Below are 25,995 nucleotides of genomic sequence, written 5' to 3'. Positions count from 1 at the left end.
CTATCTGTGCTGCTCTTGTTCCTTTCCCCCTGAAATGTAGACTTTGTTTGTTGCTTATTTGTTAAGTTGCGTCTCTATTTTGAATGGAACAATTTCTGTCATTAACTATGTGAACTCTCTGATTTTCTTATTTTGAAGAAAATACCCATGGCAAAGTGCTTCTGTTTTAAACTGCATCTCTCTTCTGGATTAACCTACTTTTCTCCATCCCGATAGAAAGCCCCCACGGTTATGTGGTCTCATGTTAAGCAGTGTTACTCTGTTTGTCTTTCCCACACAAAGAACTCCGGTGAAATTTATTTATTTATTTTTTTTGCCTGTATTGTTAATGTTTTTCTTAAATTTAGAAAAATTTGGACCAAATTGAATTTATGTCACTGGACATGAGCTGGACATATTTGTCAAGATCCTTTAGAAGACTGTTGTTATAAAGATGTTGTAAGGAATTGAACCAAGCAATAAATTCGGAAAACAAATTTGAGCAAAGACAAATGAAACATATGACAAGTACATATTTTGGAATGTTTTTCTTCTGCTACATAGGTCTTATAATAAGCCAGCTTGCAAATGTAAATCATTTCTTTTTTGACAGATATTACTGTGCTTCTGGATGATCTAGTAATATGGAAAGCAAATCTAAATGGAATGAAAACACCTTTAAAAACAACAGCTGATCACAAAGTGAAACAAATCATTTACATTCCCATTATATCTGAACATGTCCCTTTTTAATATGACTTGTCATGGAGACAAAACTCATTCTGTCAGGTTGAAGTCCCCGCTGTTATCCACAACACAGCGCTATCAACAGTTATGCTGCATAATGGGAAAGAGAAAATGGTTTTCAATAAAACATGTGTATACAGTAATAAGCTATTTGAATTACTGAAATGGAGTGAACACGTGATTTTATTTCATCATAAAGCAACCCTAAGGGTGAAGAAATCCTTTTTAGATTTATTTAGCTATTTTGTGTGAGGCAGAAATAATCAGTGCCGGCCCTCCACAAAAACAGAAAACCTATGAATCATAAGTATTTTTTGCTTTAATTATGTTTATATACCAATAGAAATATAAATCAAAAGGATTTTTAATATAACCCCCCCCCCAAAAAAAACATTGAGTTGTGTTTTATTCAAGAAATACAGAGCTGTATATCTCAATATATCAGCCTGTGGTTTCAAAGTGACGTTCTCATTTACTTCATCCACCTGACATTCTCTTTACATTTAAGGCCATTTATTGGCGCAGACACGGGCCATGATGAGCACTCGCAGTGTTAGCACCATCTGCTGTGCGATGATAGCTGCTTCCATTAAATGCCACCGGGTTTTAAAAGGGTGAGGTGACAAACCTTGTTCTGGCTTAAGTCGACCTTTAGATAAGAAAACTCATCTCTGCTGGCACTGCAGTGACAATCATGTGGGAGACAAGCTTCCAAACAGACATCAGAGTAAGTAATCCATATTTTAATAGTAAATGTTGATTGTGAGGGATAATTTATTATCTATGTTTATCTTGCTAAAAAAAGGTTGCTTGGATTAATTAAGATGATATGCAATTCCATCTTGTGTATGTCGATGATTGCGTGTGTCTACATAGTTTGTTGTAGCTATACATTTGGTCCAGGGTCTCTGCACTAGGTGTGTGTATTTATGTGGACTTGTCTGCTTCCTCGCAAGTCTGAAGCTCCGCTGGGGGTGCTAGTGGCAGGGTGCTCTTCATTTCCCCCTCTACCCTAGTGTGTGATGTGCACAGTATCAGAAATCTACGGATCCATAAATAAAACCATAAAACAGCAGTTTTCCCTCCTGCTGCCGCACTCTGCCGCTACAGAATATATATGCTTCTCTCCCCCCTCCTCCCCAACTTTACCCCCTCCTCTAGGACCTTGGTGAGCGAGAGCGAAGGAGAAAAGAGAGGAAATGAGAGAAAAGACAGAACATAAGAGGTGGAATGAAGGGAGTACAAGGGCAGTGAGATGAGGCAAGATTATGCAGGAAGGTGTAGAAGTGAAAGTGCAAAAAGTGTGGGGTAAGAAAAATGTAACACCAAAAGATAAAGAAGGATAGATAAACACCTTGTGACTGAATCCCTGGAAGAAAGACACAAAAACGCTAGGCGAGAGTACAAGTAGAAAAAACAAGGGTAAGGGGAAGAGATATGAAAAGAAAAGAAGGTCAAAGAGCATGTTTGCATCCAGAGCAACAGAAGGAAAAGGAGAGATGCTTCAGTGAAGATGTCTGCCTCTGGCAGGGACACTAGGTTAGACCTCACCGACTGAACCAACTTTGTCAGACATATCTGTTCAAGTACGAGATAAAGTACACTGCTTTGTCCTCTTTTGAAAACAGTATTTTACAGTATTTAGGAAGCTTCCAATGTGAATACTGATGTATCACATTGTAGATAATGCTTCAGGCCTAATCTACATGGCTAAAGGCAAATCCTACCTCATATTCTACCTCTGAGATCACATCAAAATGTTTATCACCCAGAAATTTCACGTACAAATATTTTGGGTTTGATTTTCCAATAAAAACACTGCATATTTATGGGGAGTTTGCAAACATTTCATATAAGAAAACTCCTTAAGCACCCATTCAACTAAACTCCCAGGAGCTTATTGTCAATATTTGTTCTTCATGTTTCCCACATTTTCTCTTCTCCTAAAGTCAACATGCCAGAGGGGGGAGGCTCTGTTATAAAAGTCAGATTCAGTTGCAGACAAAGAAGTGCATGAAGTGGAGAAGATGTTAGCAAATCTTATCACAAATGTAACCTCATCCTTCCCAGAGAGTATTAATTAGACTAATGAGGCTATAACTGATTCTGCATGTCTAAATTGTCAAAGCAATGCATATGTTTGCACCCGGCGAGTCCCGCTGTTCAGACGGCAACTAAAAATACGGAATATGTAATAAAATCCTTATTAACAACCCGTCTCATTTGCATTCCAATGTGTTTTTTGAAGGCTTACGTTTCATAAACACCGCGTTGTTAACAGCAAGGCCAAGCTTTCGTTTCTTGCCCAAAGTTTACTTTTAATTTAAATTTCTCCATGACTTTGGCTCTCTGATAAAATTTGCAGTAGAAATCCATCTGGGTACACGTGTTTATTTTTGATCAGACTTGGCACCTGCCCGTGTTGCATCTGTGCATTTTCTGTGTCGCCAGTATTTGAACTTAGGAGTGTTTTGGGAAATGCCTGGTTCCTTTAATCATAGTGCCTCTGTCGATGTGTATTTCGGATTCAGCATTTAGGTTCAACATCCGCATCTCTCAATATTTTAATTTACAAAAAATTATCACGGAATTCTATTATATTTAAACAATTTGTCAAATCCTAGGCAATAACTCTGTCAGACTATCATACAAATCATGTGCCAGCACGATAATCATGTATCGCCATGGCACACACTTACTAATTTGTTGACTCCTGAGTTCTAAGTTGCTGATTAAACTCACAAATAAAATCACTGATGAATCTGAAAAATGCTAGCTTGCAGTGATATTTCGTACCAAATTTGGGATTCTTTCGAATTTCAAGTCTCAGAACTAATTACAAAACTGATCTACAGGCAAGGTCTGGCATTTATGAGCATTCTGATACAGAAGTTTTAAGCAACCAGTGAGTAGGAGCTCCACCGTTTTATCTGCATATCAAATTGTATGGAAACCTGAGCCTCCTCAGACGTTCTCTCATCAGTCTCCTGACAGTTATTGTGTGCATGTCCAATTCATATGAGCGAGTACACAGACGGGTAATCTATCAGCATAGTGTTCCAAAAAAAAAAATAGGGCTGACATTCAAGAAAACACACACAGGAGTAAAATGAAATGTGCACACACACACACATGCACAGCCACGAATACCAAACTTAGAGATGTAAGAATTATATTCACACCCAGCCAAGAAGAGATATTTATTGCATGACAGCTATTCAAATTTGTTGTTTATTGTGATCCCCACTAAGCCAAAAACCTCATGACGAAGCAGGTTTAAAACACGCAAAAAAATTATACACAAATGCCAAACACAGGTTGTGTTGCTGCAGGATGAATGCTTTTTCAATATTAAGCTGTCAGATGGGAGAGGGCTGAGTCACATGGAATAACTAAAGAGGCTTTCCACACACAAGCAAAAACACACACACACACACACACACACAGCAAAGGATAATATTAAGTCAATCACAGATGAAAGCTCATCATCTCACTGACCTTTGTAACCATAATCATCCCTATAAGGGCTTTGCTTTTAGCTTGCTGAAATGAAGTTTACAGTTGATTTAAAAGTCCTCCTAAATGCTCATTAAGAGGATCCAAGGTCAAAAGCCCTCGACCCTTATGTTAAACTTAAGGAGACATAAGAGAAGGATGCAGAAGTGTCACGCATACAATTTCATTTTCAAGTCAGGAAAAATCTGACTTTTTGCATACATATGATTACACAGATGCACGCCTTTTACTCTCACCAGGATTAGGCAGAAGGGCTTCATCAGGACCATGATCAAGACTGATCTAATATAATGTGTTTATTCCTCTTATTCTATGCCATCAGAACATGCACTGTTTGCGACCCTGAGGCTGTTGCAATGACTAACCGTTTATTTAGAATATTTGGAATTTATGAAAGTATTTTAAGTGATCTTATTCCACTGGTTTAGAGCTCTGAAAGCTTTTGAAATGACCCATAATATACTCACACTTGCTTTTCTTGAGCACAAGTCTCAGGCCTAATCATCTACCTACAGGGAGAAAGATATGGATAAAAAAAAAAAAAAAAACAGATTAAAAAATAGTCTATTTTAAAAAATAGAGTTTATTTTTAATACCATTTAATAAGAAGGGAGTCAGACTTTATGAGAAAAATAATTCTCTCTGGAGAATTATATTATCTGGCTGGATTCCTCCCACATTTACAAAAACACGTTTCAATATTTCCTCGAAATGTAACGTGGATTTAAGATAATTGACTTGATGTGTTTTAGTTATAAATAAGACATTCCAGTAGTTCCAAATGAACAAAGTTTTACTGACTGCCTGATGGCCACAACTTGAAGATGAACTTTTACTTTAAAACAAAACATACACATGCCATTAAACACACTGAAAATAGCTCTGCTGAAGACATTAGCAAATACAAGAGCCAGCTGATTTAATGCACAAGCCATTTCCACGTTCTTCAAAGTAGATGGGTCTGTTTGGCTTAAGTGCATTTATAAATGGATGCATACAGCTTTAATTAATTTAACGAGCACAAAGAAAAGATTCAAGTTTCCAAGTAGCTTTCACTTTTTCAATTGAGCTATTCTAAGAAAGCAGATACCAAGAAAGCCATGGTTTTTAATAATAAAGCCACATTTCAGTATTGATATATTCAATAGCATTAGTTTACTATGGTCCAGTGTACTCAGTCTGTCTATTGAATATACATATATTCAATATCATTAATTTACTATGCCCCAGAAAGCTTTGAATTCAATGTCTATAAAAACTTCTTACCCCTTGGATATTTTTACACTTTTATTGCATTTAGAAATAAATCAAGACCAACATCATTTGGCCTTTTTAAATACAGTTATTTTATGTTAAACATTTTTCTATAATTATCATTTTGTAGAAATGTGCTTTCACTTTGATATTACAGTATATTTTTCCTTGTCAAAACTCAAATTTTATTGATTATGATTGATTTGAAAAAGCAATCAAAAGGGTAAAACATCCTAGAGGGTGAATAGTTTTTATAGGCACTGTAAAAGTGTAATGTGAAATTACTGCCTTGTAAAACGAAAGGAGATTCTTTATTTCAGCCTCTAAGGCCTGATTTCTTCTTACTGATTTCACAAAGTGCAGTGAAACAGGGAGATGGTAAAAATGCAATTTCCCTTCTTACCTACCAACAACCTTTTAGGTTAGCACAAGCCATTAAAAACATCCTTTTGTATCTTTTTCCCACATCATGGTTTGGCTGTGACTCTCCAATAGAAAAGAAGGATAAAGTTTTGAGAGCTGAGGAGGTAATATAAGGTATGACTGTCTAAGAAATTAAGAGTAATGTAGTTACGTTATTTTGTAATTGGTAATTTATCATGTGCATGACCTCCTTATTTGTCCATCCCTGAATGCACTCTGTGTCTCCTGGAGAAAATTGCCAGTTAAATACACAACTCATTTGATTGTGCTTAAAAAGCACAGAAAATGGCAGGATGATATGAAATGAAATCATATACTGTCCCTAGCAGTATGCTAATACAGGTAAGAGTCAATTTCTTCAGGTCTACCTGCTAATATTTGAAAGGTGAAAGTAAAGCCATGATTAGATTATCTACTTTACAGTGTAAATATTTATCATACCAAGTTTTAAGCTGTATTTGCTCTGTGACTGTTTACGTGTAGGCCTGGAGGTCAAAAGATCTCAAGTAAAATTTATGCAAAGCTTTATGGGATATAGAATAAAAGTGAAAAGGACATAAAAGTAAATGGCATACCCTGCCGATTTAAGGAACTTATTCCTACAAACCAGACAGTGCAAAGAGGGAACAATTTTCTAAACAGCTGTAACAACTAATGTGTTCAAAAATGTGCGCATATTTATGTACAAATATGCAAGCAGCTGTGTGAGATCTAATCATGTTAGTGGTTTCCAGTGGGAAACTTTTCTCCTATCATTGTTATAGAGATTTATGATATTCCACCATTTGAAATTACTGCCACAATGCCTTTATTGCGAAGTTCTGTAAAGCAAGGACAAAGCAGTGCCCTGCAGCGGAGAAACAAATCCAGACTAGGGGTTGCTTAATGCAAATAAATTGAGAGACCGCCAAGTATTACTCCAGGCAAAGCCTTCTGCCCAGCAAGATCTTGGTCTGCGTTTCTTTGCCCTGGAATGATTAAATATTTTTAGCAGTCATGGGTATCAGCAACCCAGGTCGAGCTTAGTGAAGGATATAAAAGGTGGCTTTGGTCTGAGTCTGTCATGGTTATGCAATATATTTTTCAGCTTGAGGAAATACGAGCAAAATATTGCAAAACTTAGAGCAATGGAAATTCCTTTCACAACATTTCTCAAGATGGAAGAGATACACTAATCAAATAATTATTTAAATAGATTTTTAAAAGATCTGACATGTTTCCTTATACTTCACAATCTGGACTCAAACTATATTTTATTCAATTTTGTAAGAATGTCAAGGACTATTTCATGTTATCAGAAATGCAATTGCAGATATGGAAAAAAAAGGTTTAGGAGTCATTACTTTGTTTTGTCAGTCAGTGATAAAATAACAAGTACTAGAAAACTAACCGACCCCCATAATTTTATCTTATACAGTTATTTCTATTTGCCTGTAATTCCCTGGGCTATGGCAGTAATGGACTGCACTTACCTTTGCATATACAATTAGGCCTGTGATCGAATTCTGTGGATAAGTGCACCAGACCTGAAAAGCTGTACCTTTTAAAGGCTTCACACTTTTTACACTTTTAACCTCCCATGAGAACTAAGCAATTCTGGTGCATATATGATCAAGCAAAACCCAGATCTATTTACAACAAAAGAAACATTTGAAGTCTTGCCTAAACTGTGTTTGTTTTTTGGGGGTTTTTTTTAACATCAAGGGTCCTGGCACACTTAATGTCTGGCATCTTCATTATGAATCAACACAGTAAATCTTCAGAACAGAATTATGCACAAACAGAAAAACACACAAAACCAAAAACATAACACACAAACAAAGAAGAAGAAAAAAATATCCCAGTGTGCACCTTTCACAGATGGCTGTTGTATTTTGTCCAGGGAAGGAACAGATGCAGTGCTTGACATTTAGAATGAGGACAATTTTAATAAAAAGGCAAAAAACAGGACCTCTGTTAAAAATGTACATGATTAAACAACAGTTGCCAGCTGAAGAGCAAAGACATTTAAAGGCTCGCTCTAAATTCGCAACAGAAACATAGAGGAAAGTACTGCAACATAGAAAAAGAAGGAGATGAAGAAATCTTGAGCGAAAGAGTGGCAAGTGCCTTACTTTCCTACCTCCAGGTTTACCTAATTAGATAAGGCCTGGAGAGAGCTCCAAACCATAGCAGATGGGGCAAAGCCAGAAACAGAATCCCTGAAGTGTGTCAAGGTAGATGTCACAGGCCACAGAAAAAATGCTGCCAAAGAGAAACCAGGGCAGGGAAAGTAAAGCACTTAAATACCCCCATGCTTGGCCAAAAATATTGGAGTTTAGGACCTAGATTACTACAAATATGACCTTTTTCCAGTATGATTTGAGGAAAGAAACATAGTCCTCTCTTGACACGTAGGAGCTTGTGTGAATGAGCTTTATTAGGTTGGACTTCATATAATTCAAAAGGTTAGACTAACCACTCAAATTGTTGGTGTAAATTATGAAAGATTTCATTTCATAATGAGTGAATGTGCAAACTTAAGATAATGTCTATTTCTCTATTATTAAAGAATCTGTAAATCTAAGGTTTGTCAACAGAAGACAGAAAGGGGATTTTTTTCTTTCTTTTTTAGCAAACATAAAAGCATCTGCTGTGACAAAGCAGGGTGGAGGAACAAAATGAGCAAAGCTGTGCAAACCCATTCAACTGCAAAAAACACATTGCCTGAGGTATCTTCTGTAATCTGATATCAAATATTCGGAACAATGAAAACAGGCCTCAGAGAGGATGGAGGTTGAATGGAGGGAATTGGGAAAGTAGAACTTGAAGAAAAAGAAAAAGCATGAAATACCTTTGTTTAAATTGACTACATTACAGCTGAAATTGAAAGTGCCCGTGTGTGTGTGTGTGTGTGAACACATGCAAGCACCAGCTTGGAGCTCCAACACCCTTCCCAATAGTTTCCATAATCTGTCATTTCCTGCTGTGTTAGCACCCAGGAACATCAAATGAATGAGACGCCTGACAGGTCTCATTCTCTAACACCCATATGTCATCCTGTCACAACCTTTTTTTCCTCACCACGCTCTGTCTGCTTTGCCAAAATTCTTTTTTATCTCCTAACATTTCTTCTGACTCAGCCACTTCTAGCCTGTCACCTCTCTGTTTGTCCCGCTTACCACCACATCCTTCTCTCCAGTTCACCTCAGATCACTGTGAATGCTGCATTTTTATCAATGAAAATAGGCCAAGCATGGTTTTTTCTTGCTGAAGGAGATGTGGTAGCTTATCAGGCACTATACATAACATACACCACAGACTGGGATTCAAACCCAGGATGTTCTTACTGCAATGTAACAGTGCTACTAACTGCACCACCACAACACTTGATATATGAAAGATACTATACACTCGATACCATTTTCATTACTGCGGCAACATTTTCTGAAGGCACAGGGTTCTTTTTAGATAGAGCAAAAAAAAAAAAAAACTATGATTAATTACAATTGGACTATATTTTAATTTCCTTCATTAGGGCAAAACAAAAAGTAATGTAAAACTTCAGCTGAGAAAAAAAAAGTATATTATTGAAGAGTCATTTCCCTGCTTGAGAAAACCAAATAATATCCTTTATGAAAGTGTGCACAATGATTCAGTCATGTAATTATATTTCTTGATCATAATCATTTATCTTTAGTTTGTCTATGTGTGCATCCATTTCTCTGCCAATTTGCTATTGATACAAATAAATGTTACTACTAAGGGACAAATAAAGTAGTATTCAAACTGAAATAATCTATTTTTTTGAGGGAGAGAGAGAAAGAGAGGGTAAAATATGCAGCAAAGGTCATTGGCCCAGGACTGGAACCCGGGATGGCTGCATCAAGGACTAAGGCCTCCATACATGGGTTGTGCTTTACCGCTGCGCCATCACCGCGGACAAAAATAAAAGCAGCAGCCCTGTACAGTTTCTACCTTTTGGTAATTTTGCACAATATTTTCTTTATAATCAACTACAGCAGCAAGGTAGGTTGCTATAGGCATTACTTTGACATCTTTAAACTCTTTGCTGTCAAACCAGGCAGAGGCGTGGCCAGAAGAACCAACCAATTTAAAGAAATTATTTCCAGATTTAAAAAACTGTCTTCTACAACGGGGTATTCAGTCGGACATTATTTTTATTGTAAATGGTAAAAGAGACAGTTTTTTTTCTTTAACTTTGTAGCTAAAAAGTATTATGGGGTATTGAAATCATCATAGATAAACCTAAAGTTTTAAGTATCTCAGATTAAACATCGGAGGTTAAAATTAACAAGAAGTTTTTGCCATCCAAGGTTATTTTTCGAGCACGGTAGAGCAAACTGACGGAAAAAGGCTGACACGCTGCTTCACTGGATGTAAACCATTTTATTCAATGTAGTAGAAATGCATCCCTTGAATACTAATAAAGTATACATTAAAAATGCATGGCATCCAGCTAACAGACAATTTTTCTGTGTACGTTTTAGGCTAGAAATAATATTTTGATACTAGTAAACAGGTAGGGCACAGTTAAAAAAAACAAAAAAACTAAAGATATGACTTCAACTGGAATACTTGACAATGGTTGGCAACAAGATGCAGTTTGCTGAGTGGAAGACAGACCAGCTGTAAACATGGCAGCATAATGGTTTTTATGCGATAAAGATAGCATGGAAAAGGTTTGGATGCTGCATGAGCACAGCAAAACCTCCCTTATCTTTTTTCCGGAACACTCCTATATATTTCTCTTGTTTAGAAAAAAAAAACATGGTTGGCTGTTTGCAAAATCATGGGGAAAAAAGCAGCATCGCCCATCACTGTTAAGGTAAAACGTCTTTGAAAGTGAAGCAGTTGATACACATGAATCCACTAAAAATACTGAACACCTTAAATTACAAAACAAAAGTCCAGCAGATCATGACATACAGAAATTTTAAGATCATGTGTTGTTGGTTAATATTACATCAGTATTAAGCTGTTAAATCTTTTGACAAAATATACATGTTTTGTCCTTCAATTCAAATACTTTCCTTGAGGATATGGTAATCAGGGATGCTGCAGACATGTCCCTGTCTGGATCTCACAATTTAAATAATGTTCACTAGAAGTCATATTTGGAAATGTGACCCAGAGCTAGCACACAAATTCAACAACCCATTTCAAATATACATATAATTAAAAACTTTTTTATGAATATATGGACCAAACTATCAGCATATCATCTGATGAGCACACACACAGTGATTGCATTTACTGATAGTTTCCAGAGGGGGAATTTAGGATTAATGATGGGAAATTAATGTAACATGCAAAATGGTGAGTTTCTCAGCTGTCACAGTCCCTCCTAATGAGAGGAAAGAGCTGGTAGGAGTGTGAGAGAGGCAAAAAAAGAAGGGAATGGAGTGTTAGAGAGGCAAAAGAAGAAGGGAACAACAGTAAACTAGTTGGCTGTAAAAACAGGAAACAAAAGTGTGAAAAGAGAGATGGGTGTGAATTATAGCAGAATGTGAGTGATAGCCTTGTTAACACGTACCAGATTCATGCCAACTGAGATGCATCTATCTCTCCAGCTGCATTTTACTACTATACACACTGAAGAATAATTACTAAAGTTACTACATCATAAAATTGTTATTTTTACTACGCTGCAGTCACATCATTATTCAGTAGCACATACCAATCCTTTGGTATTATTACCGCAATGCAGACGTATCATTAGATAAAATTCTCTTGAGCCACTAGTGCAGAGGCTTCCTATCCTTCCTTTGTAATGGTAGAAATGATGGCTCCTTCTTTGTCTAGACTCCCTAATTACAAAGCAACATTCCAGAGAAAACATGTGAGACTAATGAGGCGAAAACTTACAGGTTTAAACACAGATTCTAATTCACTGCATGTTTACGTTAACTTCCAAAATGTTCAGAACTAAATTTGCAATTGGTCAGTTCAGCATGTTATGAAACATTAACTTTTGTTTTTAGGTTGGTAATAACAATAACATGATTAATTGTAGTTCGGTAAAAAAATCAACAAGTATTAATCAGACTTCTTTGTTTTTCTTTTATTTTATATGTTTGTGCTTTTTGGATTATTCCTTATAATCCATCCATGGATCCATCAAGCCACCAATCATCAAGCAAGCAGTGAAGCTAGAAGTCATAATCCTGTTAAAGTAAAAACATCCTGTATTTTCCAAACACTATGCTACCTAAAAATATAATTTTAATTTATTGCTACTAACAAATCTGTAAAACACTGATGTGTCATCATTCCTTTTACAAACAATTAAATGTTTTGTGAAGTTCATGTTTTCTGATTGATGGTAATAGTGTTAAGTGTATAAGACCAAATGTGAAAAATAAGCCTGTTGAATCAAAGAGCAAAAAATTGCTTCTTTTTTTTTTTTTTAATGACTGATGCTTGTCAAACATTTATGGTGCGTCATCTCGGCTTTGCTTCAAGAATGTATTGTTACATTCACTCGAAGTTATGCTCATTATTTTAGCAAAGTAACTTGTGACACACGTTGAGCATAATGAGCATGCTACTTTAAGGAACAATTTGACTAACAGACCAGGGACATTTTTTACCCATAAGTTATTTCCTAAAACAGGGCCATCTATGACAAAACACAGAGTTTGCATCTCGTCCCACTGCATCGATGTTGACCAACATCCCGTGCCGCAAATCAATGTATGAGAGAAACTCTGGTTGTGAAAATAAATGTTTTTTGTTTTTTTTTGTAGCTCACACCTACATAACCCTTGAAATATTGTCAATTACACTTTGTAATTTAGATCAATTCATAGACACTGCACTGAATTCCAAAGTTGTTTGTAACTGAAAGGGGTCATTTCCAGAGATACATTTGTGCCCTAATAATCTGTTTTTACTTGGTAAATGCTGAGGAAATGGAGTGAGGCTAAAGAGGAGTCTCAGATAACAGGTCTGGCTCCTGAAATAGGTACCTGCAGTTGAAACATTTCTCTTAAAAGCCATTATTACAATCTAGGGATGGGCGGTATGATATTAGATTGTGAATGAACTGAATGTGTTGATGATATGCCAAAGCAAAAAGACTTTGTGGTAAGAGATATTCTTTTATACTGATTGAACACACTTTACCTAAGAAATGTTGCTGTTGTCTATCATTTTAAATAAAAATATTTTTTCCAGTTAGTAAAATAGTCAGAAACCAAATGAATTAATATCTTGAAATATGTTAATAGAAACAAAAATATACATATACATATGGCCTTATATGCTTATCCTTAAAAAGCTATGTTTATACATAAGGTCAGCATCATAAAATTGTGATTTCCCTTTACCGACATTATTTTTTCAGATGACTGAACTCTCGGTTTGTTTTTTCTAAAAATGCATGTCAAATCTGATTCCTGTAACACAGTGAGGGGTGGACTGCAGGTGTTAAGTTCACATGTAATTAAAAGTGAATTTACCACAAAGGTACAGTGTAAGACTACATGATTTGGTAAAGTAATGACTTGTCTTAGCATGAGAACTCATTAGGGTTCTGCTGTCTTTTGGTAATTGCATTCACATCAGAAGATAAAAAAAGCAAGTTAAGTGTGGACAGGGTGTTGGGATTTTAATATACCTGATTGATAGAGTACACTGATAGAAATCCAGGTGAGCAGAACTGGTTTAGCTAATTGCCACTTAGTTAATTAGTTTTAATCGGTTTACTCACCGCCATTAGGCATATTTTGTTACGTTTTTTTCTACATAAACATGGTTTATTTCTTAGCAATATTCATATGTTTTAAAAATTGCTTTTTGGGAGAGTAATTCCTAGAGAACTACAGCTGATTACTCCTGTCATAACTTTCACTGTATGATCCATATGTGGAGCTAGCAGTAGTTCCGAACTCCTGGCAAATATTCTCCAGAATATGGATTGTATTATCCTACATCCTGGAGCAGGTGGCAGTGGTCTTTCTGTGGACTTTATATCATACAGGGCTAATTAGCAAAATCCCCAAATCTCACTCACCCACCTAATAATCCTGCTAGTTTCTGGCCACTGGTTTTGAAAAGTTTCTATGACACTTAACTATTAGTACTCTGAATGTATATAGGTATGTTCTACTTAATTACAGAAAAAAATTAAATTATAGGTAAACAAGAAGAAAAATGTGATAGAATTAACCAAAGCCAAGGTTATTCCAACTTCTCTTGGGCATTTTCCTACAGTGAAATAAACTGAAGTGAAATGCTTGCAGAATAAATGCCAATTAACACATGTCATCGCATCTATATGAACTGATGTCAAATGTAATGTTCACTTGCAACAAAATCTACCCTAAAATGAAGAAATAAATTCAAATACAGAAACTATCTTTTTTCGAGAATCAAGGCTGCAGGAGTTAATATTTACACTTTTCTTCACGGAGAAGTTTCAAACAAGTGTGGGTCACTCAAAAATGGAACTGCTCACAGGTGAGAAGCTGCATTTAATTTGCAGCAGAGAAAAAAAAACATACTGCTGTCAAAACAAACACACAATCCAGAGTGGTGCAATCAGCCTACTGTACATACACAAGTCAAAATTGAAGAGAAAAATATGTCCTAAATTTTAGTTTAATATTCTGGTCCTTCCCTCAAACCCCAGAAGGAAATCATTACTTCTAGCCTTCTAAATATGCATGTGGTTAATTATGCATCTTGTTACCACTGGCTAATCTGCATAAGACTCTCATGTATTAAGTCCCTCTCATTACCATTCAGAAGGCCATCTCACAGGTGTGCCAAGTAAGTGCACTGTACAACATATTGTAGCAAAAAAAAAAAAAAAACAGATAAAAAAAACAAACGCACACCAACAAGTAGTCGATAAACAAGGCGGGAAGTGCAAGCACATATGAATATTCAAACGTGTACAACGACACGATCAAACAAGCAGACGTGTGCTCGCTCAAGCGTACAGGCTCCTAAAAATGTACATGTGCACATACAGGCGGGAGCAGCGGACACCCACCAAGAAGCAGACACATTATGCAACCCTGGTGACAGAAGGTCCAGGTTCCCTTGAATGGGTGGCAGTTCAGCCTGTGCCAACTCATTAAGAGCACAGCTGGCCATGTGGGTTGGAGTGGAGTAAATCCACAGGGGTCCTCAGATGAGCTTCCAGTAGATTTTCACACAATTGTCAAGAAGACAAAAAGCTCTTTGAGGCACATTGTGTATCATTTGCAAATGAAACTTGTTCAAAACTGCAGAATCACTTGACTGAGGCAAATTAAGCACCTGTAAATCATTGTATCTCTTTTCCTTGTAGGAATGCATCCAGTGTTAATGGAAAAAAATCAAGCCTGTATCTTATATGTACTTTGTGAAACAAGCGTTAAAGTCTTCAAGCCTCTAGAACAGGGGTGGGCAATCCTGGCCCTCGAGGGCCGGTGTCCTGCAACTCTTAGATGTCTCCCTGGTCCAACACACTTGAATCCAACAGCTGAATCACCTCAACGAGTGCAGTCAAGTTCTCCAGAGTCCTGCTAATGACCTCATTATTTGACTCAGGTGTGTGGAAGTAGAGATGCATCTAAAAGTTGCAGGAGACCGGCACTCGAGGCCTGGAGTTGCCCACCCCTGCTCTAGAAGATATAAAGATTATTTTCCTTCACTACAAACATCAAACACTCGAGTTTATCCCGTGCTGCTACACTGGCTTACTGTATGTAAACTGAAGCTGCGAAATGCTGATGTAAAGCAAGCAGGAGCGTAATAACAGCTTGTAAACAGGAAGGGACTTACCCAAGTTCCATTTGAGTCCTGTGGTGACTGTTTGGCAGGGTCCACCTACAGGAATGAGGCTGCACCACTCTCCCTCCAGGCTGGTGTTTACCCCGAGTCTGTGGTTGCCCTGCAAACACATTGCATGAATGATGTAAATAGGTATGCACACGGATACTGTACATGAATGCAATGAAAATGTGGAGCAGGACTCCTTAAATCTCCTTATTCCTGACTCAGCTTCTACACTCACTCGCCAAGGGTCATTAAAATAAATGATTGCTCTTGTCAAAACTGTAGACCTTGTTTTACTTCTCAAAGTTTAAACTGATCTTGACATATATATTTAGTTTTTGAGTCACAAATCATCTTATAGATAGCTTTAACTACATTTTCTAGCAGCTTTAATCTGACATTTCACAGTAAGTAAACGAGTATAGTTTATTCAATAAATTGTTGCCAGTGTCCATATGGTATTGTACGATTGTATGAACATTAAAATGAGGCCTATTTTTGAGGGATATTGCTCATGAAATGCTTTGTGTAGAAAAAAAAAGCATTTGCAATATTTCTAAATGCCACTCTCCTCTTCAAGAAACTGGGTCTGGGAGACCAAAATAAAGATAATCACACAATATAGGTGGAAGGAAGTGTCCAACTTCTAGGGCAAGATATTTATGTTCCTGTGAAGGATATGGCTTGAATAAAGCCATATGCCATAACATAGAAAAGTCAAAAACATAGTTCCTCCTATTCACAAAGTGTGACACTACAGAATTTGCCATTTATTGATATCCTGTTGCTATGCTGCTGAATGACACAAAAATAAAGGATGGACATAAAGTGCTTTGTAAAGGTATCCATACATTTTTTGAAGAGTGATAGTGCACTCTACAAAACTAGCTTTCATGGGAAAGTCGCAAGAAGAAATGCATTGTATGGATATAATTACAATAAGTCAAAATTCCAGTTTGGAAGCTGGTACATAAAGATTTACAGATGTAAATATAGGTATAACTAAAGCCTAAGCTGATTCTATTGATATGTGGTTGAATCCAAATGCATTCTAATGCTGCAGAATATATCATCAATGCATTATTATCACAATATTAATGTGCACCATAATAGTTTTGAAAATGTTTGGTTATACTGTAACACTTCATGACTCTTATAATTACATTGTTGTGAATTCAGAATTATCAAGCTAGAGCCATTCAGCCTGCTAGATGGAGCCTCACTGCAATAGATACCCAAAGCTGACATGGATGACATCACTGAAGGTACTGAATGTCAAAGACAGTCTGAGTGGAATTAGAATAATTTACTGAAACTAACAACCTCATTACAATATTTAACAATAACACCAAAGCTTTTCTACTACTGTGCGGCCATTTTACAATCCACACTTTTCGTAGTTGTATTTGTGAAACAAAAATTAGAAGCCATGTATTATTTTTGTTGAGTTTAAAAGTTCCACACTACCTTGTGTTGGTTATCACATGGAATTCCAATGTAATATGTCACAGTTGTAATGAGAAAACAAATTAAGAGGCATGAATAATTTTGCAAGCTGTTGTTTCTTGAGTATGGAATGCTTTTGATGCTACATTTTAAAACAAAGTACTTATAGCAACATCTGTCATCTAAAACTATAAAAGTGCCATAGATGAACACAACCAGGGGGAACACATTAACCAACTTAAAAGTGTATGTTTAAAATAGTGTTTTCATAGCTTAGCAACCTGATACTGCAGAGCCAGCGGGAAGGAATGATGGCAAATATTTAGGCTTTGGAGCTTTTGGTGTTCAGAAACAAACCTGTGGTTATTTTCTAAGCATAAGCAAAGGTTATGTGTGTTACAGTGACAGAAAGGGAATACATGAAGAACAGGCATAAAAGGCAAACATGTATTTCTCCAACTACAGTTATGCCCTATTCCATATAAAGAGGTGGTTTTTCTTTGGTAAAATAAATTCCCCAAAACATTAAAACCAAAATTGAATGACATGTTGCCAGTAATAGAAAAGGGTAGATAAAATACTTTTGATTTTAAAATGGAATAATAAAAATAAAAATAATCCATAACTATTTTTGAGACTAACATCTTAAACAGTACATAAATATGCAGTTGACACACAACTGCTTTTCTGACAAGAAAAGACTAAGATGCACCAGTTAATTAGCCAGAGATTGGAATCAACCAATTTTGTCTTGATTTGCTCTGATCGGTGATTGGCAGGTCAAATACTGAAAAGGTCTTTTTTTCTGCAAAACAACTTTCATTTTCAGCCTTTAAATAGATGTAGTTAACTTTTTATTTAGTTAAGTATTTGGGTGAGGGAGGTATGCTTTGATGGATAAAGTAAAAAATAACATTTTAATTCCTTAATTTTCAGTCAGAGTCAAAGCTTCTGCCGCACATTTTTTCTCTTCCTCACATTTCAGTCCCAAGTAAAGAAAAAGAAAATTTTCTGTTAATTAAACAACTGCATTTCTTCAAGAGCAAGGTTTACCTTAAAGCTGATACCACTGTATCTTAACTAAAATGAGGACCACGTTAACTGGAATGAAGAAATATAATAGACAACTTTTGGAACAACAACGTCTCACAGGTGCCCCATTTTGAATAGCTCAATTGCTAAATTCTGTTGTGTAAATAAGCAAATACTGAAGATATTATAAGGGCAACAGGTTTAATATCAGTTTAATGGAAGTCACATGGGGATTAATGTAACCACAATGTTATAATTTCTAATTTAACAAAGAAATAACTTTTATCATGCAACTACCAACAGTAATTTGGCAAATTAATTACCATGATAGTTATGAATTACATTAGACATACGTTGAACAACGAGGCAGAAGAGCGACAGATACTGTTGTGAAATGTCCTTTCTGTGCAGATGGTCTGACACACACATTCACACCCATACACATTGGCAGAACTTGTCATCCTGGCTCACTTCCGTATTTATTTATACTTTTTATTTAAATGCTAAGTCTTTCCTTAGTTTACTCCAGCAGAGAGGCTTGGATGATTTAACACTGCTCGAGTATCACATTTCATCTTTTACATCAGCCGCCTCACTGACAGTCTTACTCCTTCAAAGAGCAGCAAGTAAATAAGGTTGTAGTTTAAAGCTTGAGCCAGTATGCTGGACTAAATTACAGAAGAGATCGGACAGACGCATCGTTGCACATTGTGTGTCCCACAACACAGAGCAACACAGAGCCCCCAGAGCCTCTACAGAGGGTGGCTTACATCTCAGAGCAAATATCACTCTGGTTAACCGAGACTCAATAAAGCACATCACCAGAGAAAAGCAAACCTAGCTCAGCGCACCTTCTGTCCTTACGTTATTTATTTATGAGACACGAATTAAGCAAATTTAGCACTACCTTGAGACTGAGACTGATTAAAACATCCTCCTGTTCTGCAGAGTCTGAGAAATAAAAGTCTCTCGACCCATAATTTAATAGAAGATATGATAATTTTGCAGTGCTCTGAGACTGCGATTGAAAACACACGACTTCTGCATATTTCCTGGTGGCATAATTATACTAAGAAACCTTATTTGGGAATCAAATAAAATAAGACAAACAGGTGCAACCTTGATTAAATTTGAGCTTATTTGTGGTTCACAGATTCAGAGATTTCATCAAAAATAATGAAACCTACTGAATTTACTGAATAAAACATGAGGGATTAAGGGAAGGATTTCACCTTTTTATTGAGGGTTTAACATTTATAGAGTATTTTTTTGTGGTGTTTTAATAGATGATCATGGTGCTACTAACTATTCGATTTCTGAATTAACCACATTTGGAGACATTTTATTGTATCGAATAAGACTTGACAGTAAACACTTTCAAATACATATGTAACAAACAGTGGTGGGCTTTTAGAAGGTTGAGCTCACCTTCATGTACAGGAATGTGAGGCACTGACGAATTGGAGCTGCGTTGACAAACGAGCTTAATTTACCCTCGCTAAAGTTAAGATTAATTGGAGGTGTTGAGGTATGAAGCAACAAATGACAACACGCCTTTAGAATAACGACAAGAACTATGACGAGAAAGCAGAAGAGCGGGGTTTGCTTTGTCATCAGAAGGCATCACAGTTAGTTGTTTGTCCCAAAGACTTCAGAAAGGAGCAACTCAGCAGAGAGGTTGAGTGGCTGTGGGTTCAATGCATGTTCTAAAAGGCAGGTGTTAAGCCCACTTGTAAACTCAATCATCGGCAGAGCGTGAGAAAGTGGCTGGCACAGAAAAAAAAGGAGAAAAGAATAATTTGAGTGGCATCAGGAGAGACTCCAGCTCTTACTTTCACAACAGCAAATTGGGACATTATACAAGCAGAGCAGTGTGTAGATGAGTGAGAAAGTGGGGGTGTGCATGTGTGTTTTTGCTCTTGAAGTGATTACTTGACAAAAAAAAAACAAAGCTTTCAACTCTCTAATCAAGGTAGAAGCAGAGCAAAGAAAAACATTTTTGAGGGAGAATAGAAAATAGGGAGAGCGCCTAGGAGATGGATGATTTGGAAGTTGTTAAGGGGCAGTGTTAGCCTAGTTTGAAGAAAATAGGTTCTGAGCTTTCTTATGTACGCAGTGATTGTATGCATCTTATAGGGAGCATATAGTTATAATAACACCACGATAAAAGTTCAGGTCTTTGGAGGCTGTCATTACATGAATATGAGACTTTCTTCCACAGAATGGATCTGTTGCTTTACTTTTGCTGCAACTAGGTGTTGGCTGGTTTAGGAATCTATTTTCCATACAAGTTTAAGGCAAAAAAAGGAGAATTTCTTTGCTTTAAAATATGGTAACAACAATTATTATTTTATCTGCTAAAGCAACACAAAATAATTGTTGGTACAGTTGTAATAAAGTTAACTTTAGTCATATATATATATATTTATTTATTCCTATTTTGAAAGACAGATCTAAGCAAAAATATAGAATAAATACTTGCTAAATTTATTAGTAGTTTCCAATTAGTAGTTTCTTATTGCCATTTTCTGTTCAAGTCCTTATAGTGAAACACTGGGATGTTAACAATTTAATATTAACTGATTCACTTTGATCATTACAGGTTTAAAAATGTAGTTTTCCAAAGACTAACCATAAATTTTTTGTTAGTAGCTTGGTATTGATGTGAAGCCGGGTTTGAAGATTATACTAGAAAGACAATCAGAGGAAATGATAATTAGAATGAATGACCTGTGGATTATTTGGCAAAAAAACAGGAGATAATAGAAATAACCCAGAAATACAATTTACTTACGGGTCTGAGTAAGCATGCCAAGCTTGTTTCCTGTATGATCAAAACAGGCAGCTGTGTCATGGACTGAGCATGAAAGAGCGTCTCAACCGATGCCATGGTTTGGTCAAATCTCCCTGCTAGCCCACCCAGCGTCACTATGGTGTCCACCTGTGAAGAGAATCGAATACCAGGGAGTGTTTCTGAACTTTTGTCATAATGTACCTGTTTGTCAGAAAGTAAAAGAGCTGGCGACAGGAGGCTTCAAGCCAATTTACTGTCGCTAAATCTTACCACCATGTTCCACCTGTTAAAAAAGCTTTTATATCACATCATTTAACTATATATATACAGTATATATATATAATATAAATGTAAGTGGCCTTCTTTTGCCAAGTATTACTCGCCAGAGCCATGAAACCACATTTCCTTTAAGTAGAATCTGATCATATAATAGACAATTATGTCAAAACATCCACTCGTATAAATGAGTTCCTCGAGTCAATTTAGGAGATTAAAATATTAGGTGCAAATCAATGGAGCTAGATTATATAGCATCTAAATTTTGAGCCACTTGTTCGCTTAACCACCTTATTTACTGTTCTCAGCAATTCTATCTTTATACTCCCCAAGCAGTCTGCGCGAGTGCTGACAGCCCTAAAACCCAACAGAGTATAGAGGGCAAAAGAGCTTCCACAGGCTGATGACTGCCAGTCACACCAGCAACAAAAATGAACCAAGTTCTGTCAATCACACACACATCGATGTTTTTTACTTTTCCATTTTCATTACCTTTTTAAAAGTTCAGCAGCAATGGTTAGCCTGGAGCAAAACAAAATTATATAAGACTTCATGGATAGGAAAATAAATACACCCCACTATTTCAACATTTTATAACAAGAAAGCACTTGGTTCTTTTTGTAAAAGTACTACCAAATGAAAATTGTCAATATAAACAATGGCACAAAAACATCATTAACTTTTTATGAGGAAACACCAGCTGAAATATCAGCTAAATTAAATGGATATGTACGGAGCCCCTAAGGGGACATGGAGAGAAAAAAAAAGGAAAGAAATCCCGACTTATTATCTCGAGATCCCGAGATCCCGACTTATTATCTCGAGATCCCGACTTATTATCCCGACTTATTATCTCGAGATCCCGACTTATTATCTCGAGATCCCGACATCAGTACATAACGACCTAATCACAGTGATGGAGGACACCCACCCATGGGGTAGATATATAGATTTTTATTTCGAGCTTGGGCTTGAGTATAAACACATTAAATCAGTGCTTGACAGCAGACATGGATTTAGTATTAGTGAGAGACATCTGAAGAGAGTTTTCAGAGCGCGGGGACTCATTCGGCGCAAGTCCTTTTCCGACTTGGCAGTTTTGGTAGAATTCATTAATAACCAGCTACAGTCCTCTGGACAGCTTCACGGTTACCGATGGATGTACGCTAAATTGCATGTGCATGATATCCTCCTCTGGGACATCTCTGGACCGCAGAAAATGATATAAGTCGTCCTCCATAATCAATGTAGACACACTCCCCCACGTTTACCGCATAAAAACATGCCTTTCCCCCCAAAAAAAGTAACTCGCGATTTTTCAGAAATGTCGTGGGATCTCGAGATAATAAGTCGGGATAATAAGTCGGGATCTCGAGATAATAAGTCGGGATCTCGGGATCTCGAGATAATAAGTCGGGATAATAAGTCGGGATCTCGAGATAATAAGTCGGGATCTCGGGATCTCGAGATAATAAGTCGGGATTTCTTTCCTTTTTTTTTTCCTCTCCATGTCCCCTAGAGGGCTCCGTAGATATGTACTTTTCTTTCAAATTTTTTCTTTATTTTTTTTTTCCCCAAGTAAAGTTCTATTTTGTTTTGCTTGTTTGTTTTATTCTAGCACAAGTCTAGTCCAGTTCATCTTTAACTTTAAAGTATTAAGTTTCACTATTATAATTAACACTTGATATACACTTCCTTCATAAACACCTTTATTTTCCATGGTCAAAAATGTACCCAGTGTAAATGTAACATCTCAACCTATTCATATGTTTTGCTCCAAAATCTAAAATACTTCTCAGTGGTATGTCTCTCATCCGGAATAGATTTGTGCATTCTACTCTTAGATATGCGCACCCGGACATGAAAACCTGCAAGCGGTACCGTCAGACCGTGTGATGAAAGTTAAAGGCTCTCAGAGACTTCTTTTTCCAGGAGACTGTCTGCGCTTGATCTTCTTATATCCTTTACCAAACTCCTAGACATCTGCAACCTTTTTTTTCTCAAGGGTTTGGAAAACATGTCAGATCTTCGTATGATGACCTCATCCATTTCAATAGTAAAGAGAATTTGGTATTGAATATGTCAGTGGTTTTAAATAACACTGCTTATAATAACTGGCAACAAACTTTGATATCTTATTTGCTATGAGCTTAAGGACACGGAGAGGTAAAGATTGATTTGGTTCTATTTGCTTGATATGCAGGGGAAACATTTGTAAAAGTTATCAGTTTCCTTGGAACTTTTTTTTTTTTTTACTACAACCCCTATCAGTAAAATGGCAGTAATTCGTTATAATTACATATGTTCTGTTTCTTCTCCTTTCATTGTGCATGTATTAATCTATTTTAAGTGACCTCCAAAATCTTACTTTGTCAATTTGATCATTTCACCTTATTCACCAAGTTTCATCAGTGAAAAAAAGCTTAGATCAAACTAAGGGGAAATAAATTATCGGACTAAATGTGTTACAAGTTACTTCCTCCTTCTGGAGATGGAGTTAAAACAAAACAGAGTGCTGAGATTGAGGTTATTTCAACATCTGGCTGACACCCGCGCATGATGAAACATCGCCTAAGCTGTAAACAACAAGACTTGATAAACAAACTCCCCTCTGTGAGGGAGACGCATGACAGAGATGGAAGGGTTAAAAAAATGCTAATCTTGCTGTTAAACCCTTCACTGTGATTTGGTAAAGATTACCAAATCACAGGGCAAACTGTATCAACCCACGGACAGAAATGTATCCAAGTACATCTAAGACATCATTTCCAAATATTTCAATCTTGAATCATACAATCATGAAGCATCTTATAAACTTTTGTTTAGCTTAATGCAATCAAACTACCTGAGTAGACTAAAATAGAAACCGTTCAGGTTATATTTTCAGTATGTGATGGACATGTTTTGCACTCTTTGTTATTCTCCAGTGTCCACTTAATGCTGGCAATACACTGACTAGCTGAATGTGGCAAAAACACAACATGCTGAGGACAGTAAATAAATAGCTTGCATAAAGTAGCTCCACTTGATATTATGGAGCGTAGGGGAAAACCATCACTTGTCTTATACATGTGCTCAGGTGGAAGCTGCAGAATTTGTTTTCTTCTGGTCTGCAATTCCAGCTGCATGTTTCCAAGCACGTGTGGTCCAAGAATTTCGCCCAATAGACTTATGTAATGTAAATGACAAAACGATCGCTAAACCAAAGCTGGTGGTTGTGTGATTATCTCAAAGTAAGATTAGAAAGTGGTTACTTCCTGAACTTCTAGGAATTTAGGATTGGGGTCACAATAATTTTGTAATTTGCAATTGTTGTGTTTGGCTTTGGGTCTAATGCAGAATGAACGACAGCTGAGAATAAAACAATATATTTTTCATTTATCATTTCTTGTGTTGAATAAGAGCTGAATGTTGGTGGGAGGGTTTGAAAAAATAATTTCAATTTCCATTATTTTTAATGGGAAATTAAAATTTTTAAGATACAAGATACTGAATTAAATTTGCATTGAGAGTTAGCAACCAACCAGTGTGCATATATTATGGGTACTTTCAGCAGAACAAAATCACAAAGTCACCAATAAAATCTATTGGTTTCTTGAATATATGAAGGAGTTCACTCCAATTGTCTCCATGTTCTCCAAGCTCACAAATCTACAGTAAATGTGTGATGCTATTGTGTCATTATGGACGGAAATCAGTTGAATGTATATTGTCGATGCAATATTTGTGCGTGCAATATTGATATTACAAGACCCTTTGGGATGAAATGCCTACTGTGCTGAAAGAATGACATGTGAGAAAGACATTGGTGAGAAAAAGATGAATTTATCACCACGGTTATCATCATAATTTCCTAATATTGTGCAGTCCTAATTTAGATCCTGCAAAGCTCACAGCAATTTACAAACCCCTAAGCACCAAAACCTTTAGGGGAGTGCCAGTTAAACAGGAGTAAATAGGGTTTACTGTTTAATTTTAGCCTTATTTAAAATAGATGTAAAGTTGCTCAACAAAAATTCACAGCTATGAGAGGAAAGCTAAAAACACAGCTTAGCTCATGCGAGACAGAATGACACTGAAAGGTTACAAGGGAGAAAGACATTGTGCATTGGGCTTCAAGCTTCAACAATTTGCTCAATCTTCACTTTACTTGCATTTTACTGGTGTTTGGAAACAACACGGGGGACAGTGGCTCAGTAGAGTTGTTGTCTTGCAATCTAAAAGCTGTGAGCTCCAATCCAGCTTTTCCCAGTTCTATGTTGATGTGCCCCTGGACAAGGCACTAACCACTAAATTGCGTACTGATGGGGGTATAAGAATAGATGCACATTAGTGAGTGCAACTGGGTGGCCCTAATGTAAGGTGCTTTGAGTGAAGAGAAAAGCACAAAATAAATTTTCCTTTCTTATCATTTATAGTGGGCATTATTTAAAAATATGAGCTTTATTTTTTGTTTATTTCTTCTTTGTATTTGTTCACTAAATCAACCACAAACCAGGGCAAGAAAGGCATTTATGAGAGAACAAAGAACACTTCAACAGGCAGGGTGTACAGAATCAGCTTTTCTCCATTTTGCTTGGCTGAAGGAGTCGGATCAAGCAGAAAGAGGACTGTGAGATCAACGGAGAGAATCGTTGGAAAATGATGAACAGATTATAGCAGAGCAGAAAATTAAAACACAGGGTGCTGCCTCACTGTAAGCATAGACACAAAAAAACAGCCATTTCCAAAGCACATGCACGGTATTAAGGAGATAA

General features: G+C 36.6%; 1 protein-coding gene across 3 annotated transcripts in view; it reads right to left on the bottom strand.

Moving 5' to 3' along the window:
* Window positions 1-25,995, bottom strand: part of tpk1 (thiamin pyrophosphokinase 1) — a 72,046-nt gene that overhangs the window by 7,613 nt on the left and 38,438 nt on the right. For 2 of the 3 annotated variants that reach the window (XM_028005092.1, XM_028005091.1), the window contains 2 exons: window positions 20,963-21,109; window positions 15,697-15,805 (listed from right to left, as the gene is read on the bottom strand). In XM_028005092.1, the coding sequence (XP_027860893.1) occupies window positions 15,697-15,805; window positions 20,963-21,109 (256 nt within the window). The remainder of the gene's footprint in view (window positions 1-15,696; window positions 15,806-20,962; window positions 21,110-25,995) is intronic. The other variant, XM_028005093.1, reaches the window with a different exon arrangement.

Source organism: Xiphophorus couchianus, chromosome 21, assembly GCF_001444195.1.
Source record: "Xiphophorus couchianus chromosome 21, X_couchianus-1.0, whole genome shotgun sequence".
Taxonomy (NCBI): Eukaryota; Metazoa; Chordata; class Actinopteri; order Cyprinodontiformes; family Poeciliidae; genus Xiphophorus; species Xiphophorus couchianus.
The sequence above is the reverse complement of the archived record's forward strand: the minus strand, read 5'-3'. Positions and strand labels throughout refer to the sequence as shown.